This window comes from Heterodontus francisci, chromosome 4 (assembly GCF_036365525.1).
Source record: "Heterodontus francisci isolate sHetFra1 chromosome 4, sHetFra1.hap1, whole genome shotgun sequence".
NCBI lineage: Eukaryota > Metazoa > Chordata > Chondrichthyes > Heterodontiformes > Heterodontidae > Heterodontus > Heterodontus francisci.
Genome location: NC_090374.1, coordinates 134,609,986 through 134,635,436, shown reverse-complemented (window position 1 = coordinate 134,635,436; position 25,451 = coordinate 134,609,986). Strand labels below are relative to the sequence as shown.

Sequence of the window (25,451 nt, the reverse complement as noted above, 5' to 3'; positions counted from 1 at the left end):
ATGTGGAGGGGAACTTGCTGGTAGTGCACCTACTGCCCTTGCCCTTCTAGGCTGTAGAGGTTTCTGGTTTGGGAAGTGTTGGCGTAAAAGCCTTGGCAAGCTGCTGCAGTGCATCTTGTGCATGGGTCACACTGTAACCAGTGTGTTAGTGGTACAGGGAGTGATTGATTTTCCAATCAAGCGGTCTGCTTTGTCCTGGATGCTGTCAAGCTTCATGTTATTGTTGTTGCATATCTATTGATTGACCATGTCAAGCCCTTGCACAACCTTACAGCTGTTTCTACATCTTGACAGTGTGCTCCATCATACCTCAAAAGATAGTCTATGTGGGCAAGGTAGACATAGTAAAGATGCAATGTACAATTGAAAGCCTTGTCACATACGCATCTTCCAAGGACACTGCACATCAAAGCACTGAAACACAATGGTCACTTCCTGACATCCTGGATGGGCTTTAGTTAGACATGTAGTCACTAGTGACCCTCTATACATATCGTAACCATTCCAAAAATCCATATACAGTATGTGGTAATTCACTGTTCTGACTAAATTCCCATCCATCAGCTCAGTATTGACATTGAGGAAGAATTAATTTATTTCACTGTTGTCAGTTCTGAACTAGCCTGGACACGTCAGCAATCTGTATCCTTTCTGTGACAAATCAGTCTTGGCATTGTCTATTCAGCATCTCCTTGTTCCATGTCCCTCTGTACGCAGGGCCATGAAATGTATTTGAGTTGTTTGCATTCTTGAAACGTTCCCAAACCATTGCAGTTGTTTTTGTTGGACAAAATGTCTTTTTCTTGTCCAGGCCATGTTTTCATTACATCATTCTTCATTCTTTGAGCGCTGGATACTCCCAATAGTTCTGTCAACCAACTCACTTCTGTTGTTACTATCTTTTTCTCATCAACTTTTCTCATGTTACAACATCAAATCAATATCTTTAGCTTTTTTATACCCTCCTTAATATTTCAAAATCAGCAGAAACAAGTCCAATCCTTGACGGTGGCAATTTAAGAGCTCCTTTATTCATGGAGCTACCCTGAGTCCATTCTGGAACAAAAAAAAAAAATCCAACTTCGTGCAAATGCCATAAGATAGTGGTAGTTGTTCATCGAAATATTTTTGTATCAAAGTTAGGGCCTTAAATGAGGCTGAGGCTTAAAAATGATGCAAGCCCTCCAGATCACTAAATTGGTGTAGGGCATAGGGACAGACTGCACCCCATAAAGGTGTGAGATTCTCATGGAAAAAGGGAGGGCATCGATCATACAGTGCTATGGATCCATTCACAGGGGTACACAGGATATCTCCTGATTCCCCATGTGTCCAATCTTCCCCTGGCAGGGCATGCTCTACCCATTCAGTGCACCTTCTGTGTTGATTGTGCACTTACTTCCCCAGCACATTGGACTGCCAAACATGCCTGGAAAGGTTTAACTTATTATATGTTTATGGAAAAGAGTCATAGAAAACATAGAAAAAATAGGAGCAGGAGTAGGCCATTCAGCCCTTCAAGCCTGCACCACCATTCAATACGATCATGGCTGATCATCCAAATTCAGTACCCTGTTCCCGCTTTCTCCCCGTACCCCTTGATCCCTTTAGCCCTAAGAACTATATCTAACTCTTTCTTGAATATATTTAATGATTTGGCCTCAACTGCTTTCTGTGATAGAGAATTCCACAGGTCAAAACAACAGAAGTGTTGTTAATTGAATTCAGGAATAAAAATTTGCTTCAACTCAATTTTCATTGGTTAATTTGAAAAAGCCTTGATAAGGGGTCTCAAGAGGAATATAAGGCACAGATACACCAAGATTGTGTGCAATTCCTTACAACGGGGTCATTCTATTATAAGGTAAGTTGCTAGTTGGACTTTTTTTTCTAGCTGCAGGAATATACTCTCTCTTCTGTTGGGGCAATAAATCAGCTTACTTCCCTGGTGGGCTACCAGCTTGCATAGGATTATCAATTACTTTGTGAATGAACTGTTTCCCCCATTGAGCACCCATCTTTAATTTGAATGAATCACACAGCCTCTCATTATATAATATTCTAGAGTCACATATTTTGCTTACTTCAATAAAATGCGTGCTACATAACATACATTATGTTCCATAACATAGCCTGCCGCTTTCCACTAACAAGTCTGAGTCCAAATATGTAGGGCCTGAAATTCCAGGAATCCTACTCCACTGGCCGTTGTGCAGCAGAGTGGTAGTGCTATCCACCCAGGGCCATCAGTGGATCAGCTCGGGTTGGGTAGGCCACTGCTAATGCACCCTTACAGGTACTGGAGGTCTGCACCCTGGCTATGTCTGGTATTTGGGATGGGGGCTTCAACCTTGTTGAAAGATACCCACCCTGCCAAGGTGCAGCAGAGTCTTCTGGAGACCCAAGTGCACGGAGAAATTCACACTTCCTTTCCCACTAGAGCCACTATGACGAGGGATGGTAATCAATGCCCTCCAGGATTGATAACTTTAATGTTTTGGGGCATTCAGAAAACCTGAAAGGGACTTTCCCTGGGTCTCTACTGGGAGGCCTTTTCAAGGGTGAAGTGGGGCCTAGAAATTTCTAAGCCATAATCTGAAAATGTTGCAAATACTATCAATAAACATTAGTATATTTTGTATAATTTATTGTTTCCATTGAAGTTATGAATACGCAGACACATTGGGTTGATTAAAAATATATACTAAAATGAAATTTTGAAAACATGACTATCTTCTGTCATGACAGAAACTCACCAGCACTTGGAGGAGGTTTAAGAATGAATGTTGGACCTGGTTACGTTATAGTTACTTAAACAAATTAATGTATCTTTTCAGCATGTAACCAAGTTTCAAAACCAACGTGTAGATGAAATTCTGGCATTGGTGAAGGCTCAGCAGCAACAGATTGATGAACAGAGCTAACAGATTCAACTGCTGAACAAGGTCTGTACACCATCCTCCCTCTGAGTGCATTCTTGTGCTCTTGATGACCAGTTGCTGAGAGCACTTTGCTTCGTACAACAGATGATTCTCACAAGAAACATTTGACAATGTCATAATTGTAAATATTTGTGGAAGGGAAAGAGAAAAAAACTTGAGATGTTGTTTACAGCACGTTGCCAAATGTTCAGTACAATTTGAGCAATAAATTCCAGGCTTATGTCTTTAGCATATTTCCAGCCATGCGGTCTAGTCATATGTAACATGGTTATGAATTATTTCAGGACTAGACCTCACACTTGTGTAAGTTTACAACAATAAGCTGTGTTTTGAGCTGATAAAATTGCTAAAACTGGTTACATATGAGCTGTCAGTAAAAACAATTTAGGCTGGATTTTTGGGCCCCGTAGCCGGCCTCCAGTTTCCCGATGCCACAGGAGGCGGTTCAACTGCCTGGAGGTGGGCACCCAGTAGTAGGCTGGGGTACCAGCACTCCAAGCAGGCCCACAGGCCCTCCTTGCCTGCCTGGGTGGGGGTGCAGCCAAAGGCCAGCCTGTAGAGGGATTTCCACCGCAGCCCCCTCCCCCCACCAGCCTGGCTGCTTTTTCTGTTTTTTAATTAAATTTTCAAAAATGTTTCTGAGAGGACACCTTCACATTGAAGCATCCTCTCCGTTATTTACTACTTATTGCACCTGGCTGCTTCTCTGAAGCTGGAAGGCCTCTGATTGACCCCCCAACTTCAAGATCCCACCCGCCGCCCTTAATTGGATGGGGAACCTATCTCCATGCCAATTAAGGGGATGCTCCAGTCAAAATAAAGTGTGATTGTTTCCTCCCCGGCTCCTGTTCTCCCCTTTGTACTCACTTTATGGTAACATTTTGCCATGACACAAACATTTTACTTAGCCTCCTGTCCTCCTATTTACCATGGTAGATTACGTTGCAGCGTACTGTTGAAGAGGGGTAGGTACTCAAAGAGATACTGACCTCATGGAAAAAAAAAAAATCGGTAAAACTTTTTGTGCTTGGGAAGAAATAGAGCAGTTTATCATTTTGATTCTAAAAATGTCATAGGCACAATGGTATATGGTGATGCAACATATGTTATTCCTTGGTAGGGACTTGCATTTTTATTGTCCATCACATAAGGGAATGTTTCAGATGCTTTACAAGGAAGAGAGAGAGACACAAAGGTAGTTTAGGTATAGAGCTTAAACCTTCCTCTTAAAGTACTGATAAAAGTAGAAAGGAAAGATAAAAGTTCCAGAATGAATTGTACACAATCTGCTATAAATAGTTCCAAGGAGAACTTGGTGCAGGTTGATCTCCTGTCCCTCTGTCTCTGTTCGCTACTTTGCAGCTATATCACCAAAATGACTGAGTGCTGTCTTTGTCTGAACATCTACACTATTATATGTTTGAACAGTTCCAAACAATGGGAAAATAGTGTGACCTGGACAGGTTAGCTTTAGTACTGGTGAGCAGAAATATGTCAACACATTACTTTCTACATCATCTGGTCCTAGTCCTTTATGATGACCCACACCCAACTTGTTTTCAAGCAATGAACTAGATTCTGCAATATGTAAAAATATTCCGATAATTAAACATTTTTTACATGCATAAAATGATCCAATTTCTACATGCAAAGATTGCCCTTGGAATAGCTGTTCCTACCCATCATGTAAGGAAGCGGGAACCTGTCACATAATGTGCCATTGCACATGGAACCTTATGGTTGGCATGGTGCAAGAGTGGAAATTTGACAGCAGCAATAGAAATGGTAACTTCACAAATAGTTGTGAACAAGAAGCAGGTTTCAATAGTCAAGCAATATAACTAAACCCTGGAAAATGAATGAGCTCCAATTTGTGAGCATCAAAGTTGGTCTTCACCTTGGATTAACCAGGTTCAAAATATGGATTTTTCTACAATATGTCAAAAACTGCCTTTTGTTATAACATTTGCAAAAATTACACATCATTGGATCCATTTGATTGTGTTGCAGTCTTGCAATATAGCCTGAGAGATCAATTATCATCTACATCATTTAATGAATGTGTAAAATATTAAAAAGTATACAATATTTCTCTACGAGCTAGGAGCAAAAATCTCAACATTGTGGACTTAATGTAATGTTGACACCTACAACTATATGACAAATGGCACAGAAACATGTTTCTGATATAGAAATTCAAAATAATGCAGCTTGATGATGCATCTTCGACACAAATATAATGCTTTGCTATGGTTTCAGATATGTTACAACAGTAATTTGATTTATTTTGGCACAAATGCAACAAAACAATGTCATCCTTCCATTCCAGAGATGTCACATTGATTTTGCTCCACCTCCTCTTTAGTGGCACGTTGTAAATTTAACTCCAAACATGATCTGTCCTTCCACCTTATAACTTACAACAAATTCAGATAGATTGCAAGATGTGGAAGATTATTGAGAAACAAATCCAGCTTTGCAAAAGAGGTATCCATTTGTCCTAGTATAAGCATTTATAAAATCTTGGATCTTAAAACATGTTCAGTGTCAAAATTATAAAAAATGTAAGCTCGTAATTTTCTGCCTTTTTTGCACTGGGGAGCAGCTGCGAATTTATAAGCAACAAACATTTAATTGATTTAAGAATATGATCAGCCCCTAATTGTCCTCAGCAATTGAACTTTATGATCTTAAAAAGGCAGGCCAGGTTGCACAATACCCACCTCAGCAGTAGAATAATACATTGCGCATAACACAGTATAATGCTGCTGTCTCTATCTGAGTAATCACAGTAGCTGAACTACCATGGCCAACTCAATGGAAGATCTACTGGTAGAACAATTCAATGGATAAGCTTATATAAAATTGAAGTTTGATTATATGAAGAAACAATATGGAAAGAGAATCACATTGCATTTTGATCACTATTGTACCTTGAATTAAATCTATACTTCACATTAGATTGATCTGATATTATGTAAAAAATTCCTAAATATACACAACCCATACAAGGCCAATTGGATGACAGAGCCAAAAGCGCATGAATTGGAATGAATTTCATCACGATTAAGAGGATTAACTGAAAGGTTAAAGAGATATTGCAGACTAAGACCCTGCAATAGTCTGTCAACCATTCATGGGAAACATTCCTCAGTAACTAATTCAAAGAAAATGACATGTATGAATATTTTGAGAAACCTAGAAATATATTTTGTAAGCTTAGAGTCATAAAGTCTAGGGCTGAATTTTCACTTCTGGGGTGGGAAAACAGTCAATTTTGATTTTGATCTGGGCACCCCTTAACTGGCATGTGATTAATGAAGACACGCAGGCTCTCGAAGCTGGAGGGCCAGAGAGCTTCCAGCTTGTCAGGAGCAGCAGACTGCAGTAAAGGGTAAGTAACTGAAAGGGCACTTCAACATGAAGGTGCCCGCTCAAACATTTTTTGAAAATATTCAAATAAAAAGAAAATGAAAAAGCAGCCTGGTCACCTCTGTGGTAGGGTAACGGTGTAGGGGTAGGGGGGGTGGAATTCCTCTACAGGGGGGCCTTTAACTGCACCTACACCCAGGCAGGCAGGGAGTGCCTCTAGGCCTGCCTGGAGCATTGGCTCCCCATGTCTCCAGGCAGTTAAACTGCACCGATGCGTCAGGAAACTGTAGGCCAACTGGAAAATCCAAGTCGGCCTCCTTTACCCTGGTTAACAAGACTCTTAATGAGCCTAATTGTCTGTCTGCCTGCCTTATGGGGATGGGCAGCCCTGCCAGGCCCCGAACCCGCCTCCCCTAAAAAGAACAGGATTGGGAAATTGGCACGCCGGCTGGGGTTGTTATTTTTGGGTCATTTCCACCTCTGCTCCCGACCTTGGCAGGACCCGAAATTTCTGCCCATAAAGTCATACAGCACCGATGGAGGCCATTCAGCCCAATTGTGTAACATTTTTAGGAATTTGGAATGGGTCATGTAAGTTGGGCCAGTATAGTGCTGTCCTTTCACTCCTTGTTTGTTTTGGGACAAGAATTCACAAAACAAACATGCATCATAATCAAAATGAACAAAACGTGGGTTATTTGATGTTCAGCCAATGCCCAAGCAACTTTTCTTAAATATTTTACGTACAGTAGTTCAAGAAGAAATCTGTTTAATTGGCCTGCACATATCTAAACCTCATCAGCTGTCAATTTAGCATCAGGGCTTTAAAAGAACGAAACCACCCATGCATTTAGGGTAGCATCAATGAGCTTTCCTTATAAAATAATGAGAACTTACAACATCTCTGAAACATGGACCCTGCTGCTGAAAAAATGCTTTTCGGCTGGGAAAGCTTGATTAAAGCACTTATTTTGTTCATTGAAAAGCGAATTTTAAAACGAAGAAGAAAAACATAAGTAAGGGATAAGGGAAGTCCACCAAACTTGCCCCTTCTGTAGATAAAGTAACATTTTGGTGCAGCACGGACTCAACTCAAATCTACTCAATCCCGAAGGAAGGCAACGAGCCAGTCACAGGTGAAGTCTACAAGTAGGCAATGCTCTTTGAAATGCCTCCCTGATACTTCAACGATGTCAGCAGGTGCTCTAAAACATCAATCAAATTTTACAACCTTTATTGCTTAATTCTCAGCAGGTACAGTCCAGATAACATGTGCATGATCTCAATAGCAAATGTTCTACCTGTATCTATGTTTTTTTTGTACAACCTTTAAACCTAATAACTGACTAGTTATTCAGTTCATGTTTTAAAGAAGTTAATTGGCATAGCATCAGTGGCTTTTGCTGGGAATCGATGCATGGTGACAAAGAAACCATTGCATAGAAAATGGAAAACTACAGATGGGTTTAACACTAATGGAATGATGACATTCTTTTCTGAGTATTGCAGGATGGAAAAAATCATTATGACAAGGCTGGTTCAAGGAAATATCTATAGCTCTTGGTAGGATATTTTTATGGACAGATGGGAAACGATGTGGGTGACTTAAAACTGACCGCAGATGGTTTTAAAGAAAAATAGTGTTTTAGTCTGAGTGTTTTAAGGGTCAAATAAACAGACAAACAAGCTTTCTCGTAGGTTTTAGATAACTATTTAGCAAAACAATACCTGAAAATGTTTGCAACCTCACCCACATAAAAGAAAAGATATAGAGTAGAGGGTAGCATGCAGTCAGAGTTTGATTGTTGCTAAGAGAGTTCACTTTGAAACCTTCTTGGTTTTCCGGGAGGAATTTTTAACAGCATTGCAGAACTGAATGTTCCTCGTCTTGGAGTTGATGAAGGGTCGCAGATGAAGGGTTTCAGCTATGAAGAGAGACTGAAAAGGTTGGGGTTGTTTTCCTTAGAACAAAGAAGGCTGAGGGGGACGTGATTGAGGTACACAAAATTATGAGGGGCATTGATAGATTAGATAGGAAGAAACTTTTTCCCTTAACAGAGGGGTCAATAGCCAGAGGGCACAGATAAGGGGCAGGAGGTTTAGAGGGGATTTGAGGAAATCTTTTTCTGGAACATACTGCCTGAAGAGGTGGTAGAGGCAGGAACCCTCACAACATTTAAGTAGTATTTAGATGAGCACTTGAAACGCCATAGCATTCAAGGCTACGGGCAAAGTGCTGGAAAATGGGATTAGAATCTGTAGGTGTTTGATGGCCGGAACAGACACGATGGGCTGAAGGGTCTGTTTCTGTGCTGTTTGACTATGACTCTGTTGGTTAAAAGTCAGTCTGAAGTTGGTGGTGAAAGTCCTGGTTCAAATTCTCAGATGGGGAGTTTTCAAGGTCACCTTGCACTCTCTCTCTCAGTAGTTTAAAGATGTTGCTGGCAGGGTTCCTTGCCTAGCTAGATCAATCTCACAGCTTCTCTGGTTAGAACAGCTTTTTGTCTCTCTCTCTGAGAAGTTACTTCTTTTAAGGTAAAAACTTACCAGGTTTTAGTTTTAGTCAGGTGACTTAAGACGTTCTCCCCTGGGGTGGTCATACAATATCCCAGGATGTGGGGATAATTTTTACATAATGGCGTCTAAATGTGGTCCATTTTGATAAATAGGTGTAATTCCACACCTATTATTTTGGCCTTGGTGTTGGAATCAGTCTATCTGCAAAAGCCTTTGCTAACCGAATTTTTGATGATGGGAGTCGTGAGCATGGAATGGGCTGTTTTATAGGTCAATGTGCCTCCTCAAGGTGATTCCTGACTTTAATAATGTTCCCGTCTTCAGCAGACAAACATGTTGGTTGGCAACATAGGAGGAAATCACCTGACCTCTCCCTCCATGGTGCCAGGTAGCAAAGTGTCCATTTTCCTGTAGCTTAGTTCAACAATTTACTTTTATTTCATAATTGCTCCAGTTCATTTCATATTTCATCACTGTTCCCTCCATGGCAATATACTGAACATGTTTTTGGAAGGCTGGGGGGGGTGGGGGGGGGGCGAGTGACATGACTGATGGCAACATTTTGTGTAGCAAACATTTTGTAATGGTGTTTATGTAGTATTGATAGTGGGTATATCATTATTTATACATCTTTGTTGTTAGTAGAGAATAAAAGACACATTCTGCATTTACACTTCAAAACTACAGCATAAAGCCAAAATGAGACTGGACATTTTAAGTGTACTTTTTCTTATATGACATCATGAAGTTCTGTTCCAGTTGTACCATGGGGATCGAGCCCATAATTTACCGGAGTAAAATTTGAAGGTAGGGATACATTATAGTGAGGTATGTCACAACATTAAGGGAATGGAATGTTTGTTACTATAGTACCACCATTAAATTTTAGAAGTCCTACTGCACCAACATCTGGCAGAGGTAAGAAATCAGGAATGAGAAAAGGCTGTTCACGCCATGTAGCTTTCTTTATCATCAGAACCCAGTTTCAGTGATGTTTTAATTCCCATGTTTACAGTCACTTGGGGTGACTAGGTACACTAGATAAGATAGCATCAGTCCCATCAAGTGCAAATGACTATAATGCTTAGGACTACACAACATCTCTGCATTAGTGTCCAGGGATCATGAGATGGGTTCCCAACAGATTCAGGTTTCTATTGCATTTGATAATCCAAATTGTTGACTTTGTCTTCACTGATATTTGAGCTCTTAATGATGATGCCCTCTGTTACCTCACCCTCAGGTTGGTGTAGGTGAAGCTGCAGTATAGACTGATATATGACAACACCATTTAACATACATAAGTTTGCCACTAAAGACAAATAATGGCATGAAAAATCTTCAAACGATTTGCTATAGTCTTTACTTAATTTGTCTTTGGGGAGTATTCTATTTCAACTAAAATGTGTTGATTGATTCAATGTGTTGAAAGCTGAGAAAATGCTGGTTAACAGATGTGACGATATCAATTGCAGTTTACTCCTTGTATCTTACAGCTGACTGTTATCAGATTTTCAAGAGGGGTGAAAAAACTAGGAGTTTATAGCATTCAACCGAAAGGATCTCAGCTATTTAAAGCATATTGCCAAATGACTGCAGGTCAGTTTAGAACAATTTTATTCCACATCTGTGAAGAAGCTCCTACACAAAAGCTCTCAGTAACTGTACTTGATTTCATCACGTGCTACAATTCTTAAATGCAACCGATTGAAGAAAAGAATGTCAATGTAATTAAGGAAATGACAACATCAATTGGGGATTCATTATGCCTCCAAAAGTAAAATACACAGAACATTTTATCAGTTTTTCCTAAAACCCACATTAATGAGCATTATCTTCAAAGAACTGCTGTGAACAATTATCCTGCCATCTCTTGTCCCTAATTAATCCAAGCCCTCTCTCACTCCTCTGCTCTCAAACAGAATCTGATTGGACTGTAATTCATCAGCGATTTAACGACTCTGTGGATTTCAATTGGTTGTGGTGAGATTATACAACTGGATTTGGGGACCTTCATGGTAAGAATCTGTCACAGGATATATTTGATAATGCTACCCCATCTGCACCATATTCAATTATCAACAATCAGGGGAGAAATAATATACTTTTTTTTTGATTTACTAAATTAAAATTGTTTAAGAAATGTTAATTGAGCCAAAATAAAGTGAATGCCAATTAATCAATGTATTTGCAATATTGTTCAATATTAATGTATATAATCTACAGTACAGTGGGCAGATTCCTGATACCCATAGAACCAAGCTCTAAAAAGTTTTCATTTATTTTATCTCAGTTTTATTAACGCACCAAGATCCAATAATGAAGACCACATTGAAAAAACTTGCACTGCAGTTAATATTGCATGCGTTTACTTTTCCAACCAGACTGATTTTATATTTGCGTTTTCGGAGTAATTTGTTTTTATTTGTCCAACACATACTTAAGGTAAATCTGTATAATATAAATGAAGTATGAGGCAAAGGCTTACTTTTCCTCCACCCTTCAAACTGACTGATCTCTTTTCTGTTCAGGTGAATTCTGGTAAGGTTTAGTAAGCTTCTATCAAATTGTTCATCAGGCCAAATATTTTTTGCGAATTGAGCTGGAGGATTGGAAGAATAAAACACGATACATTGAGCATACATTTAGGTTGGGCGGCAAGAACAACTATACCCTGCAAATCAGTCAGGTTTTGACTAGAGATCTCGTCAGCCATGAGTGACTGTAAAGCACTTCCTTTTTCCACCAGTGATCGAGACAATGATCTTCACACCATTATAAACTGTACAGGGCAACATTCAGGTATGGTGTTGTTAATTACAATCAGCAAATCTATTGTTTTATATGGTTCTGTCCCATATGACCAGAAGGTCTAAAGGTTCAATTCCCACTGCTTCCTATATTACAACAGCGAATACAGTTCAGAAGTACTTCAACGACTGCAAAGTGCTTTGGGACATTCTGATGTTGCAAAAAGTGCTATAAAAACACAAATCTTGCTTTCTATGGAAAGTACCTGGTGCCCCCGCAATTGTACCATCATAACAACAATGTATATTTATATAATGCCGATAAACATTAAAAAAAATCCCAAGGTGCTTCACAGAAACATTATAAAACAAAATAGAACACCGAGTCACATAAAAAGAGATATGCAAGATGACCAAAAGCTTAAAGCTTGGACAAAGAAGTAGGTTTTAAGGAGTGTCTTAAAGGAAGAATACAAGGTAGAGAGGCAGAGAGCTGTAGGGAGTGTATTCCAGAGCTTAGGGCCACCAATCGTGGAGTAATTAAAATCGGGGATGCTCATGAGGCCAGAATAGAGCAGCACAGATATCTGAGGGGTGTGGGGCTGAAGGAGATTACAGAGATAGAGAGGGGCAAAGCCATCGGGGGATTTGAAAACAAGGAGGAGAATTTTAAAATCAAGACGTTGCTTAATCAGGAGCCACTGTAGGTCAACGAACACAGGGTGATAGGTGAATGGTCTTGGTGTGACTTAAGACATGGACAGCAGAATTTTGGATGACCTCAAGTTTACAGAGTTTAGAATGTGGGAGACAGGCCAGGAATGCATTGAAAGAGTTAAGTCTAGAGGTAACGAAGGCATGAATGAGATTTTCAGCAGATGAGCTCAGACAGGGGAGACGTCAGGTAATTTTATGATGGTGGAAATCAGCAGTCCTAGTGATGGTGCGAATATAAGGTTGGAAGCTCATCTCAGGGTGAAATGCGACACCAAGCTTGCGAGCAGATTGGTTTAATCTCAGACTGTTTCCAGGGAGAGGGATGGGTCAGTAGCAAGGAATGGAGTTTGGAGCAGGGACCAAAAACAAAAGCTTCATTCTTCCCAATATTTAATTAGAGGAGATTTCTGCTCATTCAGTGCTGGATGTCGAATAAACAGTCTGATGATTTAGCAACAGTGGAGGAGTTGACAGAGGAGATGGTGAGATGAAGCTGGGTCTTGTCAGCATACATGTGAAAACCAGCACTGTGCTTTCGGATGATGTCGCCGACAGGCAGCATGTGGATGAGAAAACAGGAGTGGGCCAATGATAGAACATTGGCAACAGCAGAGGTAACGCTACAGGAGCGGGAAGAGAAGCTATTGCAAGTGATACTTGCAATGAGAAAAGGGGAAGAATATTTGAATAGAACCAAACAAAATCTACGTCCATGGTAATTAGTACTGGCAGAGCAAACCTGGCATGAAATCAGCAAATGGAAGCGGTTTCTTTTCTTCCTTTGCAGCATAGTTGACTCAGCAACTTTTAGTATTGTATCAAGTGTTAAATGGTTTATTAGATAAAATACATGGAGTAATTGGGACAAAACAAAAGTGATTTTTGTTACGGGTATTTCAAAGCCTCAAGTTATTTGTTGAATAATGCAATAAATATTAATGAATCTGAATTTTAGGTTTTGCACTCATTACTCTTCCTTGTTGTAATTGTGCTTTGACCAGATATCATCAACATAAGAAAATTCCATTCTTGTGTGTGATTGGCACGCAATTATACAAACACATGGCTTTACGGAGTAGTTAGGAAACCAAATAGATACAGATTTTCATCAGTAACTCAAAATATTTCAAACCTCAGTGAGCCAATTCATTTAATGAAATATGAATACTGTCCCATGAGGCTTTCATTTTGGGGACAGCACTTGCAGTAGCTAAATTTTAAAAAAGTTAACTAAGTTTGATCAGTTTTCAAGTTTGATGCTCTCAAGTATGTACTAGGAAATAATATAGACTACAACAATCCCAATTTTGAATGCTTTAATGACTCAAGTTATTACTGATTAAAGCAACTGGTTATGCAGTGGACTGAATTGATTATTCAGCGTTGAGAAGTGGTTCATAATTATCAAATTCCAGTCAATGTTTTCTCATGATCTTCTGATTCATACCAAGTTTCACAATTTCCAGAACATCTGCTACCACTTAGGGGGAAATTGTGTTAGCAACCCTTAATTAATTATGCTTTTTACACATGAACAGATAGTGAACTGTCATTACTCCTCACCCTCCTACTGCTGTTCTTATTTATACTCCTCTGGCTTGTTTAATTCATTTATTTTGTAATTAGTTACAAATTAAATCACTCTGGACACTGCTGCAACTCCAAGTTTGAGCAGCCCAGTAGCAAGTCTTTTCACTGCCCCCATCTGCCAGAGAATGAGAGGGAAGGAAATACATTTTGGAAATTCATTTTACTTATGTGAATTTTAATACTGCTCCTGCAGTGATATAATGTGGAGGAGTGATAAAGGGTTAAGGTTTCCTGACAATCTAGTGGACTGAGAGAAATTCATGAACATTTTCACAAACCTCAGTTGGCTAATTTTTATGTTTGGATGTCTGATTTGGGCGATAAGGACAACCATCCAACTCAAAAATACTTCAAACTTGTTCCTAAATATTTGGATAAACATATTTATGCTAATGTTACTTTTTTTTTTTAAAAAGAGATACAGCACTGAAACAGGCCCTTCGGCCCACCGAGTCTGTGCTGACCAACAACCACCCATCTATACTAAACCCACAGTAATCCCATATGCCCTACCACCTACCTACACTAGGGACAATTTATAACAGCCAATTTATCTATCACCTGCAAGTCTTTGGTGGTGGGAGGAAACCGGAGCACCCGGAGGAAACCCACGCAGACACGGAGAACTTGCAAACTCCACACAGACAGTACCCAGAATTGAACCCAGGTCGCTGGAGCTGTGAGGCTGCGGTGCTAACCACTGCGCTGCCCTTGACAAGAATTTTGTTGAAAACTGAAGTTAGAATGTGATCTTTCTCCTTGTAGGTGGCTGGTGGTTTAGTGCGTGTGGAGAAGCAAATTTGAATGGGAAATATCTTAGATCTATAATCAGTAGAAGGCCAGATTGGAAGAAAGGGAATTTCTGGAAGACTTGGAAAGGCAATTACTACTCTTTTAAATCCATAATACTAATAGTCAGGCCAATGAGGATTATGAACGAAGAAAACATCCTGAACTGCTGAGAACTTGAATGTGACTAGTACAAGCAGCTGTACTAAAGTTTACATTCCCAGAACTTTATTTTATTACAGCTATCAGCACAACTAATTTTGCATAATAATTCATTAGAACAGGAGTAGCAAAGTTTCACATCATATATTTTTGTGCCTTGTCTTTATTTATCATTGAAACCCTTAATGATTGTATAATACAGCATCCAATGCATTGGAATACCAAAGTTGCCACTTAGAGCCCCTGATGCCGAGGAGAAAATCTAAAGGACAGTTCCCATGACAATTACAAAGCGATTGCTCATAACTTTGGGGTGGCTTGTGGACACAACGATCCCATAGCATTTGAACCCCGAGATACCTGACATCATGCTGGGTAGTGATGGGGGTACTTCAATAGGCTTCATTGTCCTGGACTAGGTGGGGTGAAAAAGATTCAGCGATTGCTGATCTCATACGTGGGTGCTGAGTGAGGCATATTTTGGGTTAGTTGTTATTCCCCCATAGAAGAATAGCTGTCCAACATTTGTTGTCTTGGCTCACGCATGAAGAGGGAGTTCGACCCACATGGATTCATGGACAGAAGGGCAGAAAACTGGACGTGACAAAAAGTATATATATGTGGCCAGAAAAGTAGTCTTCATTGTCCTAACATAGGCAAAATAACAAGGAAAAATACTGCATACTGATATCTTTGCTTCTCTACTTCACTCAATCAATTGCAGATTACTTTGCATTTTCAGTGTTTTGCTATTTCATTCTTTGAAGATTTCAGAAGGTTAGATGCATTCTTTTCTGAAGTCATTATGCATTTTTATTGTATGCAGTAAGCGTAGTAGTCATTTTAGAGGTATGTATGCTGTACATTGTTGGGTTTTATTCTAAGGAATGTGGGGCATGGCCTGCCAAAAGACTTGCAGGTTGGTAGGTAAATTGACCATTATAAATTGTCACTAATATAGGTAGGTGGTAGGGAAATATAGGGACAGGTGGGGATGTTTGGTAGGAATATGGGATTAGTGTAGGATTAGTATAAATGGGTGGTTGATGGTCGGCACAGACTCGGTGAGCCGAAGGGCCTGTTTCAGTGCTGTATCTCTAATCTAATCTAATGGCTCCACCACCCATTGAAAAATTTCTCTGATGTATTTTCTAGCACATTTGAATGAGCTTTCTATAAATAGGTTATGTGTGTGTATACTACTTCAAATGGCTTCATAGTCCTGCACGAGGTGGTGGTGAAAAAGATTCAAAAGATTTCAATGAGAGAATATAACTTTAAAGGTGAGAAGGAAACACTAATGGTAAAACAGTAATGCTGTGCTCCTCTAGCAAAATATTAGTCTCTTGTTTTCACATAATATCATTTGGCAATCAATTTGGAGCAACATTATAATGTAAGTAACATACTTCAAAATATTTTCCATAATGCAGTTCCTTCTTATTTTCCAGCAGACGTGGCAATCATATCAAACATCCTTTTTTGAGCCCAGAAATGAGTTTTGCAGATAAAAGCGGACAAATGCTTCATACATTTGTATGTAATTGCTTTGCTATTCAATGCAGAAGTTAATTAATTTTAAACAAGTTCCCGCTTCTTTCAAAATGGCAGATAAAAGAATGGCATATAAACATATAAAGTGTACTTAGTATTGCCAGCGAACTCAAAAAGGATCACGGATACCAAAATAGTATAGTGTGAAAAACTGCTCAGCATTGCAGCAAGTGCCAACTTGCAGCTTTATCTTCAAGTAGTGTAAAACGGGGCAGCCGGTTTGCCCTACCAACCAAAACAAATTTCAACCCAATGTCTTGCCTGATTTCAGGCAGATTAACAACGTATGTCAGCCAAGAGCGACATCTCAATTCATTCCATCTTCAGAGAATCCTTGGCATCAGGTGGCAGGACCGCATCTCCAACACAGAAGTCCTCGAGGCGGCCAACATCACCACCTTATACACACTACTGAGTCAGCGGCGCTTGAGATGGCTTGGCCACGTGAGCTGCATGGAAGATGGCAGGATCCCCAAGGACACATTGTACAGCGAGCTCGCCACTGGTATCAGACCTACCAGCCGTCCACGTCTCTACTTTAAAGACGTCTGCAAACGCGACATGAAGTCCTGTAACACTGATCACAAGTCGTGGGAGTCAGTTGCCAGCGATCGCCAGAGCTGGCGGACAGCCATAAAGACAGGGCTAAAGTGTGGCGAGTCGAAGAGACTTAGCAGTTGGCAGGAAAAAAAGACAGAAGCGCAAGGGGAGAGCCAACTGTGTAACAGCCCCGACAACCAATTTTTTCTGCAGCACCTGTGGAAGAGTCTGTCACTCTAGAATTGGCCTTTATAGCCACTCCAGGCGCTGCTCCACAAACCACTGACCACCTCCAGGCGCTTACCCATTGTCTCCCGAGACAAGGAGGCCAAAGAAGAACTGTTGCTTCCCTCAAATTAGCAAACATGTGCCATTCACCTGCACTGCTTAGGTAGAGAACGTCTTTGTGGTGTCAGTGGTACTGAATGGTGGAACACCTACTGACACAAGAAAAGAGTTGGTTTGAAGCAACATTTTGTATTATAGTACATTTACTCACACTCAGAACACGGGAAAAGAATAATAGCAGGGAAATGTATAGCAGTAGCGTGCAAGTGGTTTGGATATTTTGAAGATCTGCTAGTAAAGATATAAAGGCATCTTGGCGCATATTATAAATAAGTCATATTATTTCCTACTACTTTTGCCTCACTGCATCGTGTTGTAGAGGGCGGCAGTCACAGCAACTGAATAACCTCTGTTAAGCAATGGCTGATATATTTGATATTGTAATTTTCAAGAACACTGCGTGTTGAGAATAAAACTTTACAGAACGATACAACTCAAAAAGCATGAATGTGTCACCTGCCATGTGTTTCAAGGGGGAAAATTTGTTTTTTTTAAAAAAACTAAACACAAGACTGTTGTGACTCTATAGAAGGGAATGCCTTATTGATTTTTAAAGATCTGCCTTCCTGGCAGCTGACCTCTTTATAATCCTGCTCTAGTGCTGAAATTGTTGCAAAAGAACACATCCAGCCACATCAGATATAGTGTCACAGTGTAAAACATAGGCTTTTATAATGGTGGTGATGAGCAGTGAGATTTTAACTGACTCAAAACCCATCCACTTGCACAGAGCTAAAATCAGGCCTAGTGACTCAATGGTAAAGCTCTTAAAATAGAAACAAGTGTTAACTTATTTAAAATGAAGTGTTGATGTCAACATCAAATAGCAAACAAATCAATAAACACATTTATAATAAACATGAATTGACTGCATTTAAGGCCTTATTTATGCCTCGACATGATACTCTTCCATAGAAACATAGAAAATTAGAGCAGGAGTAGGCCAGTTGGCCCTTGGAGCCTGCTCCGCCATTCAGTATGATCATGGCTGATCAGCCAACTCAGTAACCTGTTCCCGCTTTTGCCCCATATCCTTTAAACCCAAGAGCTATATCCAACTCCTTGAAAACATACAATATTTTGGCCTCAACTATTTTCTGTGGTAGCGAATTCCACAGGCTCACCATTCTCTGGGTGAAAACATTTCTCCTCATCTCAGTCCTGAATGGTTTACCCCGTATCCTCAGACTATGACCCCTGGTTCTGGACTCCCTCACCATCGGGAACATCCTTCCTGCAACTACCCTGTCAAGTCCTGTTAGAATTTTATAGGTTTCTAGGAGATCCCCCCCTCACTCTTCTGAACTCCAGCAAATATAATCCTATCCGACTCAATCTCTCCTCATACGTCAGTCCCATCGTCCCAGGAATCAGTCTGGTAAACCTTCGCTGCACTCCCTCTATAGCAATAACATCCTTCCTCAGATAAGGAGACCAAAACTGCACACAATATTCTAGGTGGGGCCTCACCAAGGCCCTGTATAATTGCAGCAAGACATCCCTGCTCCTATACTCTAATCCTCTCGCTATGAAGGCCAACATGCCTTTTTTACCACCTGTTGGACCTGCATGCTTACCTTCAGTGACTTATGTAGGAGAACACCCAGGTCTCGTTGCATATTCCCCTCTGTCAGTCTATAGCCGTTTGGATAATAATCGGCCTTCCTGTTTTTGCTACCAAAGTGGATGACCTCACATTTATCCACATTATACTGCATCTGCCATGCATTAGTCTACTCATTCAACTTGTCCAAATCACCCTGAAGCCTCTCTGCATCCTCCTCACAACTCACCCTCCCACCCAGTTGTATTAGTTTGTCTGAACAAGGTTGGGGAGGGCTATCTTCTTTGTCAAACTCATTCATAAGCAAAGGTGGATTGTGTCTGGGTTAATTATCTGAATCACTTTTCTTGTTCAATGCTTTCTCACGTTCTGCAAAGTAAACAGCCACTACTACAACATTGATGTTAAGCATCAATATTCCAAAAGCACAGTTGCAAAAAGAAAGCAAATACCCCCTCCTCAGGTCAAAATCTTTAGCATGGGCAGTAGGAATGGCAAAGAGAAAAAAAAACATGCTGCTGGAGCCAGAGTTGTTCAAACATTCATATTTAACCGTTCTTGGATTCTCATTAAAAGCACTGTGAGATACAGCAAAGCTCATAATCTATAAAACTATTAAAAGTTCTTGGACAACACTGCCCAGTGGTGATTGCATTAATTATTTAGAATCAGCCAAGCTATTATCACAGCAAAACTATCAAAATACCTTCAACCTCAGAAACTAAAAACAAATCAGTAAAATGAAAGGAATGACAGAAAATATGACGACATTTTTTTTTTTAAGAAGTAACTTCAAAATTACAAGCTTTATGTAAAAGCTCAGTAGATTTGCATTTTACACAGGCACTATTAGTTACTCACCTGTAAGATGTATGTGGAACATAGACTTCTCGAGATGGAAATTCTAGAATTTCTTTGATTGGTCGGCTACGGTTTTCAGAATATGGTTTTACTGGTAACAGTTCAGGTGTAATGCAGAATGTGGGATTCTCTGCAGCCGGTGAGATTTCGAGTTTTATTAAACCTGAAATATATCAGCAAATGTGAATTAAAAAGAACTTACAGCACCTTGTTACACCTTTCAAAAATGCCTCAAAGCACTTCACTATATGACTGCTGTTTTGTAGAGAAGTGCTGCTGCCATTTTGTAAACAGCAAGGTCCTATGAACAGAAATTAGGTCAGTCAGTTATTTCATTCTTGATGGTATTGGTTGAGGAAGAACTGTTGGCCAGAGCAGTGGGACAACTTCATGCTCTTCTCTGATGAATGCCAACTGGATCTTCAACATGCATTAGCTGAGGCCCTGTTGGCCTGTTCAGTGTTCCATCTGAAAGATAAACACTTCAAACAATGTAGCACTCTTTCAGTGCAGCACTGGAATTTCAGCCTACAGTGCTCAAGTCCTAGACTGGGGTTTGATTCCACAACCTTCAGAGATGATACTGTTTCAAACTGAACCAAGCTGATACTTGAAGCATGAAAAACAACAGATTGAACAACTCTCAACCTTTACAAGTCAAACAATAATACTTTCAGTAATGATGAATATCAATATTCTTTTGATAACACTAAATTGTTTCAGGCTATACAATTTTAATAGTTTTAATCAAGTTAATTAATGGATACTGCTGTAGACTGCAGGAAGATATCAATGGACTAGTCAGGTGGGCAAAACAGTGGCAAATGGAGTTCAATCTGGAGAAGTGTGAGGTTATGTATTTGGGGAAGGCTAACGAGGCAAGGGAATACACTATAAAAAAGTAGGATACTGAGAAGTGTTGAGGAACAGAGAGACCTTGGAGTGCATGTCCACAGATCCCTGAAGGTGGCTGGACAGGTAGATAAGGTGGTCAAGAAGGCATATGGGATACTTCCCGTCATTAGCTGAGGCATAGAATACAAGAGCCGAGAGGTTATGTTGGTGTTGTATTATCGCCTTAAGAGTGATGTCCCTTTAAGATCTCAGTATGTTAACGAGCTAAGTACCAGGATGTAGCCACTTGACAAGCCAGGGTCACACTGCAATTGTAACACCTAGAGGAACGTTCTGTAAAGAGTTTGTTTTGTACTGTACATACTAGTTTAGCTGTTAATAAACCTGTGAGATATTCAACAAACTGGACTCCATGCACCTCATTTATGTTGCACAAGACAACATAAAACAACTCATTACAGCTGGAATGCTATAACACGAGTTAGGCCACAGCTGGAGTACTGTGTGCAGTTCCGGTCATCACACTATGGGAAAGATGTGATTGCACTAGAGAGAGAGTACAGAAGAGACTTATGAGACTTTGCCTGGACTGGAGAATTTTAGTTATGAGGAAAGATTGAATAGGCTAGGGTTGTTTTCTTTGGAAGAGAGGCGGCTGAGGGGAGACGTATTTGAAGAGTTTAAAATTATGAAGGTCTTGATAGAGTGGATAAGAAGGCCTTATTCCCCTTAGTTGAATGGTCCATAACCAGGAGGCATAGATTTAGGATATGAGATAGGGGGGTTTAGAGGAGATTTGAGGGAAATTGTTTTCACCTGGAGGGTGTTGGGGATCTGGAACTCACTGCCTGAAAGATGGTAGAGGCAGAAACTCTCAAAACATTTTAAAAGTACTTGGATATGCACTTGAAGTACAGTAACCTACAAGGCTCCAGACCAACAGCTGAAAGGTAGAATTAGGCTGCATGGCTACTTGCAGAGCTCTGAGATGCAGAGGGATCTGGGTGTCCTGGTGTACGAATTGCAAAAGGTTAGTATGCAGGTTCATCGAGTAATTAGGAAAGCTAATAGAATGTTATTGTTTATTGTGAGGGAAATCAAATACAAAAGTAGGGAGATTATGCTACAGGTGTACAGGGCATTGGTGAGACCACATCTGGAGTACTGTGTACAGTATTGGTCTTATTTAAGGAAGGAGGTAAACGCATTGGAAGCAGTTCAGAGAAGGTTTACCAGACTAATACCTGGAATGGGCGGGTTGTCTTATGAGGAAAGGTTGGACAGGCAAGGCTTGTATCCTCTGGAGTTTAGAAGAGTGAGCGGTGACTTGATTGAAACATATAAGATCCTGAGGGGTCTTGAAAGGGTGGATGTGGAAAGCAAAGGGGTGAAAGGTTATCAGGGGTAGGCAGGAATGTGGAGTCAAGGTCAATCAGATCAGTCAATCTTATTGAATGGCGAAGCAAACTCGAGGGGCCGAGTGCCCTAATCCTGCTCCTAATTTGTAGGTTCGTATGTACTTGTCAGGTGGCATGGACATGATGGGCCGAATAGCCCCCTTCCTTCCATGCTATATATTTCTATGAAAACAGGGATTTACTTACAGATGTCAGACATTTGCTTACTCTTGACCACAGCACCCTGAGCAGTCACCTATGTTGCCCACCTTAAAGGCTGGCCCTCATTGGTAAGCACGCTCACTTTGTTTCCTGGACACCTGGAAAGTCTCTATGGATCCCCAGGGATCTGTGGACCCCAGTTTGAGAACCACTGTTCTATAGCTGCCACTGGGAGATGTTAGAATATGATGTGCAGTGAACTGCCGGGGGATGTTAGAATATGGTGATGTCTGATTTTCCCATCAGTACAGTGAGAGTACCAGTCCCACTTTGATGCATCCACTTGAGTGCATGGCTTAAACTGGTAGGGAGTAGGAATAAACATTTTCAAATTGGCAGGCTGTAACTAATGGAGTGCCACAAGGATCAGTGCTGGGGTCTCGGCTACTTAGAGTCTTTATTAATGACATGATGAAGAAACCGACGGTAACATATCGAGGATTGCTGACGATACAAAGCTAAGTGGGAACGCAAGTTGTGAGAAGGACACAAAGAGGCTGCAAAGGGATATAGAAGCGTTGGGGTGGATTTTGTGCAGGAAGTGGGGCGCCGGGCGGAAAAGATGGGGGAACCCCACCTCTGCCTTTTTGTGACCCCCGCCACCCTGGGAGCGATCCTCCAATATTTTTGAAAAAGTTCTAGGGAGGTGGGATCCCCATCCCTTTAAAGAGTTTAAAGAGATGGGTTTCCAACTCCAAGAGCTACCGTCCAATCAGAGGGCCAGAAGCTCAGCAGTATCAGAAGCTCCACCGGGAGCCGTGGCCATTGCCGGTACTGCAGAGGCCTCAGACCCAGGCCCAGTGGTAGAACCCTGGAACAGAGATAGGTATGGCAGGGTCGCCAGGGTCAGTCCAGAAGGCCCTGGCAAAGGGGGGGGGGGGGTTGGGGCAAGGGGGTGGGGCTGGTCGTGCAGTCCAGCAGGGGGGGGGGGGGTTGTCCCAGCGTTAGACTTGTTCCTGGTGGGGCTCCTTCATGGGCCACAAATTTCCCATGAAGGAGGGACCACCATCCCCCAAGCCCGCATGGAGGGTGTCTCATTTTACAAGGCATCCTCCCACTGTGGTGGAGGTCCCCCACCGCCACTGGCAAGATCTCAGTGGCAGCAAGAAGAGGCCCTTAATTGGCTGTTAATAGGCCATTTAAGGGACTCAATCGACCTCTGAGTGGGAAGGCAGTCATCGGCCTAACCCATCCCTGGGAACATCGCTGGGTGACAGGCCCTCCACCTCCGACCCCGCCTCACAAAAGCCTGGCTGTTAAGTCAGTGGGCAACAAGATGGTAGATGGTGTATAATGTGGGGAAGTGTGACATTATTCACTTTGCTATTAATAATAGAAAAGCAGAATATTTTTTATTTTAAAAGGTGTGAAACTTCTCTTGATGTTTACAATGACTTGGGTCATACAAGGAACACAGGAAGTTAGCAAGCAGGTACAGCAATAATTAGGAAGGAAAATGGCATGTTGGCCTTTATTGCAAGGGGACTGGAGTACAAGAACAAGGAAGTCTTCCTACAATTGTATAGGTAAAACCACATTTGGAGTGCTGTGTGCAGTTTTGGTCTCCATATCCAAGGAAGGATATACCTGAATTGGAGGCAGTACAGCAAAGGCTCATTAGCTTGGTTCCTGGAATGAGGGGGATTGTCCTATGATGACAGGCTGAGTAAATTGGGCCTATACTCTGTGGAGTTAAAAGAATGAGAGGTGATCTCATTAAAACATACAAGATTCTGAAGGGGCTTGACAGAGCAGACACAGAGGTTGTTTCCACTGGCTGGGGAATCTAGAATACAGGGGCATAGCCTCAGGATAAGGGGTCCATAATTTAGAACTTAGATGAGGAGAAATTTCTTCACTCAAAGGGTTGTGCATATTGGAAATCTCTACCCCAGAAGATTGTGGATGCTCCATTGCTGAGTATATTCAAAGAACAAAGAACAGTACAGCACAGGAACAGGCCATTCGGCCCTCCAAGCCATCGCCGATCTTGATGCCTGCCTAAACTAAAACCTTCTGCACTTCCGGGGACCATATCCCTCTATTCACATCCTATTCATGTATTTGTCAAGATGCCTCTTAATCATCATGATCGTACCTGCTTCCACCACCTCCCCTGGCAGCAAGTTCCAGGCACTCACCACCCTCTGTGTAAAGAACTTGCCTCGCACATCCCCTCTAAACTTTGCCCCTCTCACCTTAAACCTATGTCCCCTAGTAACTGACTCTTCCACCCTGGGAAAAAGCTTCTGACTATCCACTCTGTCCATGCTGCTCATAACTTTGTAAACCTCTATCATGTCGCCCCTCCACCTCCGTCGTTCCAGTGAAAACAATCCGAGCTTATCCAACCTCTCCTCATAGCTAATGCCCTCCAGACCAAGCAACATCCCTCTGTACCCTCTCCAAAGCCTCCACGTCCTTCTGGTAGTTTGGCGACCAGAATTGCACGCAATATTCTAAGTGTGGCCTAACTAAGGTTCTGTACAGCTGCAGCATGACTTGCCAATTTTTATACTCTATGCCCCGACCGATGAAGGCAAGCATGCCGTATGCCTGCTTGACTACCTTATCCACCTGCATTGCCACTTTCAGTGACCTGTGGACCTGTATGCCCAGATCTCTCTGCCTGTCAATACTCCGAAGGGTTCTGCCATTTACTGTATAAGGCTGAGATAGATTTTTGATCTCAGGGAATCAAGAGACAGGTGGGGAGCAGGTGGGCATAGTCAGAGAGTTATACAGCACAGAAACAGGTCCTTTGGCCCATCATGTCTGTTTATTCCAACCCAATTTTCCAGCACTTGGCCCGTAGCCTTGTATGCTATGGCGTTTCAAGTGCTCATCTAAATACTTCAATATTGTGAGGGTTCCTGCCTCTACCACCTCTTCAGGCTGTGCTTCCTAGGGTCCTACCATCCATTGTATATTCCCTTGCCTGGTTAGTCCTCCCAAAATGCAACACCTCACACTTCTCAGGATTAAATTCCATTTGCCACTGCTCCACCCATCTTACCAGCCCATCTATATCGTCCTGTAATCTAAGGCTTTCCTCCTCACTATTAATACACCACCAATTTTCGTGTCATCTGCGCACTGACTGATCATATCTCCTACATTCACATCTAAATCATTAATGTACACTACAAACAGCAAGGGTCCCGGCACCGATCCCTGCAGTACACCACTGGTCACAGGCTTCCACTCGCAAAAACAACCCTCGACCATCACCCTCTGCCTCCTGCCACTAAGCCAATTTTGGATCCAATTT

The 25,451-nt window shown here is 41.4% G+C and overlaps 1 protein-coding gene across 6 annotated transcripts in view; it reads right to left on the bottom strand.

The window, feature by feature from the left end:
* The window catches only part of dock8 (dedicator of cytokinesis 8), a 325,410-nt gene that overhangs the window by 130,668 nt on the left and 169,291 nt on the right, over positions 1–25,451 (bottom strand). For all 6 annotated transcript variants that reach the window (XM_068030192.1, XM_068030191.1, XM_068030196.1 and 3 more), the window contains one exon: positions 19,707–19,869. In XM_068030192.1, coding sequence (XP_067886293.1) covers positions 19,707–19,869 — 163 coding nt within the window. The remainder of the gene's footprint in view (positions 1–19,706; positions 19,870–25,451) is intronic.